Consider the following 12,908-nt stretch of genomic DNA (forward strand, 5'->3'; position numbering starts at 1 on the left):
ACCACTCAGACTATTAGACCCATTCCTTGAGAAGTTATATTGAATTTTAATGTATTGTACTGTTGGGATAAAGGGTGCTGGGGGGATGCATTCTGTTGAAAAGGGAGCCTATGTGGAGAAAATCCTGCCAGTCTCTTACCCCTTTTATATAAAGGGGACCGCAGCTTGAGCAAAACTGCTGATCTCAACTGTGGCAGTATGGGATTGGAAAAGAGGTGATGTCTCAAGTAAGCAGGTCCCAGGTTATTTAGGGCTTGAACTCCATCCGGAAATCCAGAGGCAGGCATTGCTTGTTGAGTATTTCCTCCTGAGCAAAGACTGATCTCATCTGTTTGGACAAAATACTCTACTTATGAACAACTGAGCTGCCATGTTCTCACTAGCTTTAGCTTCTGAATGGATTTAAGGTGTAGTCCATTATGAAATGATTTGCTGTAGTCTATTAGTGAGGTGACACAAATGCTGAAATCTCAGTGACGAGGTCATTCTCGGAAAGAAAAGGTGGCAACCTTGGAGCCAGCCGCAGATGGAGAAAAAGCCATCTGACTACTGCTGAAAGATGATCATCTAGTAATAACTGGGAATCCAGTCAGACTCCCATGATACAGACACAAGTAACACATGGCAGAGATATACTTTCAGTTAGAGGCACTTTTTTTTTAATGCATCTTCTGATCGTTTTCTGTAACCCATCAACATTACTTCAGTTTCATCAGGATTGAACTTCAGCAGCTCTCTGTCATCCATGCTTCAAACTCAGATGGACATTGGGAAAGAGATTTAAATGCACCATTTGAGACGAAAGAAGTTTTACAGAATCTATGTTGTTACACTGAACACAGTAGTATCTTCCTCCTGTACCCCATGTTTCATGTTTCCTTGTGATTCTTTGCTGCTTTTAGAGATCCAGACTAACACGGCTACCCTCTGATACTTGTGGTACTGTGCACTGGAGTTTTTCCAGAATTACCCTGGAATAGTTTAGTTGTTTGAAGGGTTGTGGGAAGATGGGTTGGGTAATGTTGTTTGAGGGTTGGGAAGCTGTGAGAGGTCTCGATCCCCTCTTTTCTTTAAGATCCCTTATTAGGGTGTCTGGCTGTGCTATTTTTGTAATGAAGTGTGCTTCTGTAGATCCTGTCATACACCTAGAGCCAAATTTTCAAAGATATTTAGACACCTAAAAATGTAGATAGACACTATGTGCAATTTTCAAAAGTGCCTATGCAGGTGTGGTGTCTAGCTCCCATTGAAATCAGTGACATTAGTTTCAGTGGGAGTTAAGCATCTAACCTACTTCAGTCTTTTGAAATCACAATAGGTACCTATCTGCATCTTTAGGAACTGAAATATCTTGGTGGAATCTGCCCCTGAGGTATAAGAGATGACATTTAAAATGTTTAAATAAGTAAATTCCCTATTTGCATGTTGTGTAAAAATAGATGGCAATATGATGGTGTTGTATACAGAAGTATAATACAATGATGTATTAAAATAATACAGTATATAATATGTTCATGTTGTAGATCCTGTTTGCATCCTTTCTGTGCTGCCCTCTAGCTAGTAGATTAAGACTAGAGAGAGTGCTGCTCATTCCATTTAGAATTTAAATACAGATTTAGCTAGCTTAATTTCCCTTGCCTCATAAGAATTCATTTGCTGGGTTCCAACATTTTATTTAAAGGGGTCACAGTAGCTACAAGGCTTGTGTACACGTAGTACAAGAATATGATGTCTTAATTCAGAAACAAATGTTATGTTTCAGCTTCATTACCTTTGGTTGGGATCAGTCTCATGGGTCTCCAATCACTTGATCACTCACATCAAGTGCTTGCTTTCTCTTTACTTTTCCTTTTTTTCGTTTGAGATTTGCCTTGCGTACGTAAGGTTAGGGTATTCCAGTATTCTGGTACAGAAAGAAGAACATAATAAATGAAGTCTTTCCCCTTTTTTGTTTTGTAGGTGTTACCCCTGGCCCATGTTAGCAATGACAAGAATCGGATCACACTAATTAATCCTCAGGCAGTGAATCTTGGTGCCTATAAAGAGAAACTGGAACAAGCACTTAAATCCTATGAAAGGTAAGTCTGCTCTTCAGATTTTCTCCATGCTGACAGACTAACTCTGTTTTTTCATGATGAATTGGGTTCATTTTACATCTCTGACTGCCTTACCTGTGCTTTGCTCACTAATCCATCTCCTCAAAGATGTATTTTAACATTCTGTACATTTGAGCATTTTCAAACAGCCACCATTATCTACAAATGTATCCTACCAGAGAAATGTTCTTTTCAGAAGTGTGGCATTAAAAGTAAATGGATAGTCAGGGACACCATAAATATTACATTGCACACATAATACACACATTTTTCTTTTTAAGTAACAAAAATTCATTTTAATCTCAACTGTAATCTCAAAATGTTAAATGTAAAACAAAACCCTTTCTGAAATAGAAACATAATACAAATATAGCCAAGGAAATAAACAGGTGCCTAACATTAAGCTCCTAGATCCATATTTAGGTGCCTAAATAATTGTCCTGAGTTTTGCTGTTGACCGCTTGGCACTTTTGAAAATCAGACCATTTATTTAGGCTAACTATGAGTTTAGGAGCATAACTTTAGGCAGCCGTGTTGTAAGATATTGGCCCTTATTTTTGTTTTTTTCCAGAAGAGTTCTGTTTTACTTATTGTTTGCAGGATCAGATAGGAAGTAGACATTGAAAGGATTTTATAAATCTTAACTATTTTTTTCTTGGCTTTTAAGTTTGTGGTTTTTGAAAATTATGTGATGATTAGTAATCTTAACAGGATTTTATGGACAAAAAACTAATAAACTACATATCTAGTCAAATTTTATTCTAATAAAATGTACAGATTTAATAACTAATAAATTTATGACATCTGAGTCTTCCTTTCTTGACTAATTGTTGAGTTGGCTTCCCAAGTTTTAGGCCTTGTTTATGCTACAGAGTTTTGTTAACAAAAGGCAGCGTTTATCAACAAAACAATGGATGCACACACACGACAATGTCACTCTTGGCAGTAAAAATGCCCTTCTTTGGCAATAAAATAACACCGCCCCGACAAGAGGCATAAGGCTTTTTGAACAAAATTTTTGTTGATAAAGTGGCAGTGTAGACACCCATGCTTGATTTTATTGCTTTAATTGGCCTCCGGGAGGTGTCCACAATGCCTGTCCTGACTGCTGTGGTAAGCAGTTCGAAGTCCACTGTCCTGCAGCCAAGTAAAAAGCATCTGCCTCACCTCCTTTAAAGCCCTGGGAATTTTTGAAATTCCATATCCTGTTTGCTCGGCGTGGAGAGATCTCATCACATCTTACCAGGTGACCATGGCGGCTTCATGCAGCAAATGCTTTCCTGGCTGGACCACTGTGGAGTTGCTGGATCTGCTCAGTATTTGAAGGGAGGAGGCTATGCAGTCCCAGCTGTACTTCAGCTGTAGGAATTTTGATATCTATGGGCAGATTTCTTGAGGCTTTTGTGAAAAAGGCTATGACCAGGACATGGTGCAATGCAGAGCAAAGATAAAGAAGCTGAGGCAGGTGTACCATAAGGGGAGGGAGGCAAAACATTGCTCTGGTGCTGCACCCAAGACCTACCAGTTTTATAAGGATCTGGATGCTATCCTTGGTGGTGACCCTACCTCCTCTGCCAAGAGCCCCATGAATACTTCGGCGGGCCTGGAGGCAGCGGAAAGAGGACCTAACCCAAAGGATGAAGTTATTGATGAAGAGGTGGCGTTAGAAGACGATGAGGAGCTTCGGGTGGGGTCGTCTGGTGGGGCATGCAGCCAGGAACTGTTTATCACTCCAGAGATTTCTAGCCAGTTTAAGCAGTTGCTCTCCACTGAGCAAGAAGCAGGAGATGAGACATCTGGTAAGTGGCTGTGGTTTGTGTAGTTCAGAGATGGGTTCAAGGCATAGAAATGTACAAGGCTTCCTATGTTTCTGTGTGCTGGACATTTCCCTGTGCAGCTAATCAATATGGTGGAGTAGGGGTGTTGATGCATGTGAAGATCTCATGGAAATCCTCTGGAGAGATCTCTAGGAATCTTTCCTGGAGGTACTCAGCAATCCTCTGCTAAAGGTTCCTTGGCAGAGCAGCTTTGTTCCTTCCCCAGTGGTAGGAAACTTTCCCGTACCATTCGGCAATCACTTGTGCAGAGACCAAAGCAGCACACAGGTGAGCAGCATAGGGACCAGGGCGGAATCTACAAGTGTGTAGTAGATGTGCTCTCACTTCCCTGCTTACCCTCAGCAGGGAGATATCTGATACAGTGACCCCATACCTGTGGAAAAGTGTGGTAGAATTTAGAATTTTTTCCCCAGTTGGCTGCACTGCAACTCTTCCAGAGCACTCTTTTCCTCATGTAGAGCACCCCCTGCTTCCAGCCAACACTCACCATGCTTGGGATGTTCACCAAGGGTCAGTGGGAAAGTGATTGTTATGTTACCAGAGGTGTATTTTACTGAAATGTTTCAATGCTGTGCGTGAACTTAACAATCACGTTTCTGTGCATTGTTTCTTGTGCTTCTGCAGATGTGGCTTTGAGGGACACCCCCCACACACCAGCAGGGCATCTTTGCCAGACAAGAAAGCACCCAAGATGGAGCAAAGAAGACACGTTCCGAGAGGTACTGCAATTCTCCAATGCAGAGAAAAGGGAATGCAGGGAGTGGAGGGAAGCTGAATGGCAGGACAGAAAAGAAAATTAGGAGTTTGTTAAGGACACTACTGAGCAGATGGTTAAAGTCATGGAAGAGCAAATGCAGATGCTGAAGTCCTTAATAATGCCTCAGATTGAGCAGATGTTCGCCCGCCCTCCTCTGCAGCACATTCAGAACTCTTTTTTTCCATGCCCCCGCAAACTCCATCCACATGTTCCTTTCTGCTTTCCAGAAGTTCTCAGTTTCCCATTCACTCCACACTCTTGGACAACTTTCAAAATGACATCTGGACCTACACACAGCTCTGAAAGTCTGCCCTTCTCTGGTCCCTCCTTTCCCACCAAGCATCTTTGTGTGTTTGTGCATGTGTTGTTTTTTTCTGAAATAAAAGCAAATTTTTGAACAATAACTAATCTTTATTTGTGTCCTACAAATTGAAATAGCAGGCACTACTAAGCCATACATAGGCAGTTTAATCATTTGCTTACTGGAATTTAAGGCCCAAATTTCACAATTGCTTCCTATGAAAACTAGATGTAATGTAACATTTCAGTACCAGTCACAGAGATGTACATTACTGGTTCTCATTTTTGAAGTGTTGCCTCAAAGCCTCCCTGATTCAAATAGGCCCCTCTGGGCCACTCTGATAACCCTGGTATCCGGCTGCTCAAAATCAGCAGTGAGGTGGTCTGCCTCATCACTCCACCCCGAGCAAACCTTTCACCTTTAGCTACACAAATATTATGCAACGTACAACGTGTGGCTATGACCATGGGTATAATACCCTCACTGAAGTCTAACCTGCCATAAAGGCATCGCTAGCGCGCCTTTAATCTGCCAAAGGCACATTCCGCGGTCCTCTGACACCTACTCCGCCTGTTGTTGAACTGCTTCTTATTGTTATCCAGATTTCCTGTGTAAGGTTTTATGAGCCATGGTTTTAAGGGATATGCTGGGTCTCCCATGATCAATATGGGCATTTCAACATCCCCCCAATGTAATCTTCTAGTCTAGAAAGAAAGTCCCTCCTTGTAGCTTTCTGTACAGGCTGGTGTTCCTGAAGATGTGTTTGTCATGCACTTTCCCAGACCACCCCACTTTGAAGTTTGTGAAATGGTGATTCATGAGTGCCTGCAACACGATGGATAAGTACCATTTCCTATTGATGTACTCCATCGGAAGGTGGTCTGGTGCCAGAATTGGAATATGTGTGCCATCTATCACCCCTCCAGTTAGGGGAAACCCATTTCTGCAAAGCCGTCCACTATTTCACACACATTTCCCAGTCACGCTCCTTTGTAGCAGGATGCAATTAATTGCCCTGCACACTTGCATTAATGCAGCCCCAATGATCAACTTCCCAACTCAAAACTGATTGGTGACCCATCAATAGCAGTCTGGAGCCACAAGCTTCCACACAGTAATTGACACTCGCTTCTCTATCAATAGGGCAGCTCTCATTCTGGTATCCTTGCACTGCAGTGCTGGGGCGAACTCTGCACACAGTTCCAGGAAGGTGGCTTTCTGCATCTGAAAGTTCTGTAGCCACGGCTTATCATCCCAGACCTGCCTGACAATGCGATCCCTCCATTCAGTGGTTCTTTCCCAAGACCAAAAGCAATGGTCCACCGTGTGCAGCTGTTCTGTGAATACCAAAAGAAATCTAAAGTTGCTCCTATCCATATCACACACCATGTCCGGCAACTGGGAGTCCTGTTCAGTTCTTGATTAACAATACTGCCCTCTGCGATGTGTTAATGACAGTTATCCGAGCATAGGAGAACAGAGCAGGATCCATCCCTTTATTCAAAGATGCCAGGATGCACAGCAAACAAAGGCCATAGAAAAATGCCACAAAAAAAAGCTGGAAGCCCATGGAATGCTGGGATGGAAAACAATGCATCATGGGACACTGAGCTTGGTCCTAAGATGTGCTGCGATCTGTTTCCCCTTCCCGCAAGACCTAACATCAGAAGGTGTCGAGCTGCACTGTGGGATACGTACCCACAGTGCACTACTCACACAGTCGATGATAGTGCCCCAAGTGTGGACATGCTCTGCCAACAGAGGGAGTGAGTGTGAATATGCAATATCAATTTTTATTATAGTGCTTTTTGATTGTCAACATAACTTTTATCAACAAAACTGTAATGTAGGCAAGGTCTTACTCTCCTTCACAGATCTCAGTGACTGATTCCATCCTTTGTGAAACAACAAACAAATCCCCTTTCCATTCCCACTTTGTGTTGCCAAGTCTGTGTCTTGATCCACAATACATACTTACTCTGGTATAACTACATCACACAGAGGTGTGAAAAATCCACACTCTTGTGCGACATAGTTACACCAACCTTAACACCCCATGTAGACAGTGCTATGTTGGCGGGAGACCTTCTCCTGTCAATATAGCTACCTCCTCTCAGGGAGGTGGAGTTATTAAGCTGATAGGAGAGCTCTCTTCCATTAACTTTAAGAGTTACATTGGTGTAGTGCAGACCTGCACTGTGTTTCATGGTCTTAAAGTAAAAACTGATCTGGAAACTATTTTGTATAATATTTGTGGAAATCAATTAAGATATATTTGTTTTTATTTTGCACTCACTAGATTGAATGTTAATAGTTCTAGAGGGCCTGATCCAGTGTTCATTGAAGTCAATGGGAATTTTGTCCTTGATTTTAATGGTGAGGTTTTGATAACTATTTCCATCTTGTTCACTACTGTGGAATTTGTTGAAAAATAATCCTGATTGACTTCAGTAGAGTTATAAGGGGGAGAAAAATGTCTTCTGATAAAATATGAGTGTTTTACTAAAGAGCTAGAGCACAGGCCTGACTTTTAAAGTATTATGCCTGGTCTCTCTGAAACTTACTGACATGAGTGGTCTTTACTGATGCTAGTTCCATTGACTAAAGTTAGTCAGGTTTACTAGCATCAATAAGGGCTTGCAGGACTGGGTCCAATATTTTTACAAATATGCCTTCAGTCAGTTTTATTTTTTACACATTAGTTGTTATGAGCATTAATACTAATGAAAATTTCAAAATGAACATTTTAGCTGTTTTTCCTTTAGAAGTGAGTGAAAAAATATTCAAAACCAAAAATATTGTTTCTTCTTAGTTTGTGAGACAAAAACAAAATTGCTTATGGAATTTTGCACCATGGCGTTCACTGTGGAAAAGGCATATACAGTAGAACATTAGAGTTACAAACACCAGAGTTATGAACTGAACAACCATATATCTCATTTGGAACTGGAAGTATGCAATTGGGCAGAAGAAATTACCCCCCTTCCCCCTCCAAAAAAGGCAAAGTACCATACAGTGTTAACGTAAGGTACTAAAAAGAAAAAAAAGAGAAAGCAGCATAGTAAAATTTCAAAGCTGTATTAAGTTAATGTTCAGCTGTAAACTTTTGAAAGAACAGCCATAATGTTTTGTTCAAAGTTACTAGAGTTACAAAGATTTCAGAGTTATGAACAACCTCCATTCCCAAGGTGTTTGTAACTCAGAGGTTCTACTATATGTAACAATTTTTAATAAAAGCAGTTTTCTAAAATCCCAGATTCTCAGACTATAAATCCTTGAAACTAAGATTATAAAATAGAAGCACTGGTATAATTAAACTATAGCATTGCAGTTGCAAGGCTGCAATAAAGATTTTAACAGTTTCAGCAAATGTCATTGAGGATGGAGGTGGGTTACGTGTGAAACGTGAAATCATTCCTTGCCTAAATATGTGGATGTCAAGTTTCAACCTATAGTGGATGTAAGTGACAAATTATAACTCCATATTTCCATCTGAAACATCAATTTCACAATGTCTTTTGTGCTATGAATACAGTATTAAATTTCTGATAATTGAATTTGCAAGGTTTGCGAGGGTTCAGCTTAGTGAATAGTCGCAAATTTATTTTGACATCTATGAATTAGACAATATGTTAGTACATGCCAGTTTCAAGAATAGAAGAAACCATGACAATAATCTCACCATACCTAGATTGATTATTAGCATAAAATTAAGAGAGGGGGAAAGTGGTGACAATAATTTCATGTTCCCACAGAGAAATATCCTTCAGCAAAGGAGAAAAAAGCTGGGATCTACAAAGAGTGTGTGATCTTGAATAGTTACAGACATTTACAAATGAGCTAGTTATGAATGTGCAGAATTTAGAAGTGTGAAATAGACAGCTGAGCATGCTACGAATGCAGAATATGAATATACTAGTAATTTACGTTCTGAAGTAGCTGGTTCTTGTTTTCCTTGGCAGATGAACTGAATCAGTCGGAAATCCATGTTCAGAATCTAATTTTGTATAGACTGTTGCAATAGTTAATTCACCAAGACTGGAAAAAGACAAGTGTTTGGAAAGGTCTGAGTTGTCTCTGAAATGAACTGATGCCAGCTCAGACATTTGTAAACAATAATGTAGCAGAGTTCACTTTTCTGTATGATGGCAGCTAGGACTCCCAGAGATTTGCTTCTGCATTGTGAAATGAGAGATAGTTATGTGATGGCTTAATTGTTGGGATGTTGACATTTAGGGATACAACTGTAAATTTAATTGACTAGTAGAAACTTGTAATCTATGCCTTAAAAAAAAAGACAAATAATCTGCAACAAAGGGAAAAACCTGTAGTGTTTTTAAAATGACAGAACTTGAGTGCTTTTGAGTAGGTAGTTCTGTTTTCACCACAGCAGCTTTCCTTAATGAGCAGAGTGGAATGAAGTAGAAATGTAAATGGTGAGATTGCATTTGATTTTTAAGTGGGGAAAAAATCGTTAACATTGCTTCTCAAGTGCCTTCATGCTGAAGCTGTTAACTTGTCAGGGGCGGCTCTTGGCTGACATTAAATCAGCACTATTGTTCAGTTTAGATTACTGGGTGCTGGACTGAACTCTCTACTGAAATTCCAGCAGGAAACATTAGTGATTGTCACTAATCTGTCAGTGACCCTGAAATAATCATGTTGCTACCAGATGGAAGATGCTGTTTTCCTATATCCTTTTGCAGATGATAAATTCATAGTTGAATGATAAGAACACAGTTTGTGCTTTCAGAATACAAATCATGGTAGATATCTTTAGAACTGAGTGTTCTTGTTTATTCATTGATATTATGATAATCAGCCACACACTGACCGCATTCCCTCAGGAATTGTTTTCTTTTATTTAATAGGCGCCTAAATCTAATTATTTGGAGAGCACTATCTCAAGAGGAAAGAGACAAGTAAGTTTTCACCTCTTCCTGTCTCAATAATTTAATTTTTGAAACATTTATTAATGGAATGGGAGCTGCGGTGCTTAGCACCTTTGAGAATCAGGCTATAAATATTTAACACACTTTTGTGGCTGCTCTTGTCATGGCCAGTTTATTTTACTTTCAAGTATTTCTTGTCTACACCTTACTGGTAAAAAATTTTCTGTGTGACACAGTAACATGTAAGCTTCAGGTTTTGGTTTACCATCCACTGAGTTACAAAGTGAGAGGATTTCTTCTCCCCCTTGCTGTTCATTTTTGTAAAAGAGAATAAGCACTTCTCCTTAACAGTGTTAATCTATGCTCAGTGTGAATGGCAAGGGTTTGGGAGGATTGGGACATCATCATCTTTGGCATCAGCATAAACCCTTCTCTACTTGGCCAGTGAGTAGCACTCCAAGGATTGGTTTGTGAGGGGATAAGCTATACAGATTATCAGCACCTTTACACTGGTATGACTTCGTCTACTCTGGGGGTTTGTAGCACTTTAATCAGATCGGGTTTTAAACTGATATAGTTAGAATGGTACAAAAACTGTATGTAGAACAGCCCTAAGAGCAGTGAAGTTAGCATTTATTTACTTCACGGGGGCAGTGTGCTGCTTAATTACTTAACATTTGTACAGTGTCTTGAAAATGAAAAACGTTACTATGTATAATTGTAAACTATTCTAATTTTTTTAAAGGTTTGAGCAGGAGGAGCCAGTCTCGTATATGGAACACAAGGAAGCTTTGCTACAGGCCTTAGAAAATCTGGGTTGGCCTGTTTCTTATGATGATGTGACACTTTTGGAAGATGAGATTCTGGCAGGATTAACCTACATCCAACAAGCCTCTGATCTTCAGGAAGCTACCAAAAAGGAAATTCAAAGAACCTCTGTATCAAACATCAACCACAGTAAAATGGTAGGTTGTACTAGCTGGGCAATCAAACATTTTCTTTCAAATATTCTTCAGTGTCTGCTCCTAGGATAATTTCACCTGTCACTTGTCACTTAGCTACTTGATAGGTTGGCACTAACCATAACTCTATACAAACTGGGGAAGAAGATGCAGACTGAGTTGCTAATAACGCTTCTAAAAAGAGATGAAGCTGTAGTGATCACCTGCTATTTTTGGAAAAGTTTATTTCCCTATTGTAACTAGAACAGTAAGTGGTTGTGTCACCACCTGCCCTGCATCTCTGGGATCTTAAATGCTAAGCTGCTTTGGCTCACAGTCGAGACCCCAGCAGACAAGCATACAGGTCACACCCTGGCTTCCACCACCCAATTAGTTTCTGCAGGGTGACCCCAATTTCTCCCCAGTCCTGAATTTTCCCAAAACGTCTGACCTGTAGTGCCCAACCCTCTTGCTAAACATTCACAGAAGGTATTAAGTTCACTGCTCCTTAAAGAGACAGTACCCGGCAGCTTATTAGTTTAACTTGGGTTAAGGTAATCACTCTATTTGAATCAAAGCATGAAATTGGTTTATAGTAAAAGTAAAAAAAGTTTAAGTGATACCAAGTATCAAGAATAAAGCTAGAAAGGATTACAAGCATACAAAAGTGAAAATACACTTTTAAGACTAAAACCTGATATAACAAACTTGTTCAAATAAGTGTTTCTCACCACGTCTCTTTTCCAACTTGGTTGACCAGGCATTCTGGCTAGGACCTTTCATAGAGCTCAGAGTGCTTGGTTCCTTTGTCTCTTCAGGTGAAGGATAATTTAGGGGTTTTTTTCCGCTCTCTTTATAGTCTAGTAAATCTTTGAAATGTATTCTTTGAAGTATATCCTTAGATAAAGTTCCTTTGCCCTGCTGGGTGTAGATGGTAGGCTGTCTGGTGTAGACTCCATGCTGGTTCTTTCCCCACTGGTGGTTTTTGACAAAGCAAATGATCTCTTCCTGCAACCTCCAATACAATAGAGTAGCCTGTTGAATTTGTCCACACCTGGTTTGAGGTGTTGGCCTCTTTCCTTTGTCTGGAGAAAACCCATTTGTCAACTTCCCTGACACGCCTGATCTAAACACATTTTAATCACATATTTCCTGCATACCTGTAAAGTTCTTTGTGGGTTAAACATACATATATCACATGAAAATTTTAATGATCATTGAAAAGTGACCAAGAGTCCTGTGGCACCTTATAGACTAACAGAAGTATTGGAGCATAAGCTTTCGTGGATGCATCTGATGAAGTGGATAGTCACCCACAAAAGCTTATGCTCCAATACTTCTGTTAGTCTATGAGATGCCACAGGACTCTTAGTCTGGATCTGTAAAAAGCGACAAACACAGCTACCCCTCTGATAATGATCATTGAGTTATTAGTTTTCCAGTGATATATTACATGCAACCTTTTGGGTAAATATCATAGCTCTGTGTCATCTGGAGTCACACCTATAAAAAATATATGCATACACACATACCTCATGTTTCTTTTCATTAACAAAAGGTAGCTTTGTTTCCTCTGAAAAAGAATACTTAAATACATCATACTAAGCCTGAGTAGTTAGATTTTGTGCAGGGAACTCCATAGGGATTGGATTGGATAGAATCCACCACCAGCACAATCTGCTGGCTCTCTGCCACTGTTATTCCAATCGATGGGGCTGAAGTAGTGGCCATTGCACCTTCACATTTCCATTTGAGGAGCTTTTGGGCCGTGTAAGTGCAGCAAATTTGAGCCCTTCTCCGGGTATTTCTACACTGCATTGTAAACCCAGCTCTGTGGGATCTGGGCTTGCGGACTTGGTGTTTCCAATCCCAGGCTAGAGCATCCACACTGCATTGTAAATCTGGTCTTACAGTTGCTGGACCTGGGTCTCACAGCCATGCTAACACGTCCATTCTGCACTACGCAGGCCTTCTGGCTCAGTCCTGCACCTTGTACGGTGTCCACATAGTAAAATGAAAGAGGTTGGACCGTCTCAGAGTGATTCAGGCCCTGACCCATCTCCCTAGCAAAGTTGTAGGACCT

The 12,908-nt window shown here is 40.4% G+C and overlaps 1 protein-coding gene across 1 annotated transcript in view; it reads left to right on the forward strand.

Moving 5' to 3' along the window:
• VWA3B (von Willebrand factor A domain containing 3B) overlaps window positions 1-12,908 on the forward strand; it is a 165,626-nt gene that overhangs the window by 74,930 nt on the left and 77,788 nt on the right. Inside the window, exons 21-23 of the mRNA XM_030570944.1 lie at window positions 1,960-2,078; window positions 9,864-9,914; window positions 10,630-10,849. Coding sequence (XP_030426804.1) covers window positions 1,960-2,078; window positions 9,864-9,914; window positions 10,630-10,849 — 390 coding nt within the window. The remainder of the gene's footprint in view (window positions 1-1,959; window positions 2,079-9,863; window positions 9,915-10,629; window positions 10,850-12,908) is intronic.

This window comes from Gopherus evgoodei, chromosome 1 (genome assembly GCF_007399415.2).
Source record: "Gopherus evgoodei ecotype Sinaloan lineage chromosome 1, rGopEvg1_v1.p, whole genome shotgun sequence".
In the NCBI taxonomy this organism is placed as follows: domain Eukaryota; kingdom Metazoa; phylum Chordata; order Testudines; family Testudinidae; genus Gopherus; species Gopherus evgoodei.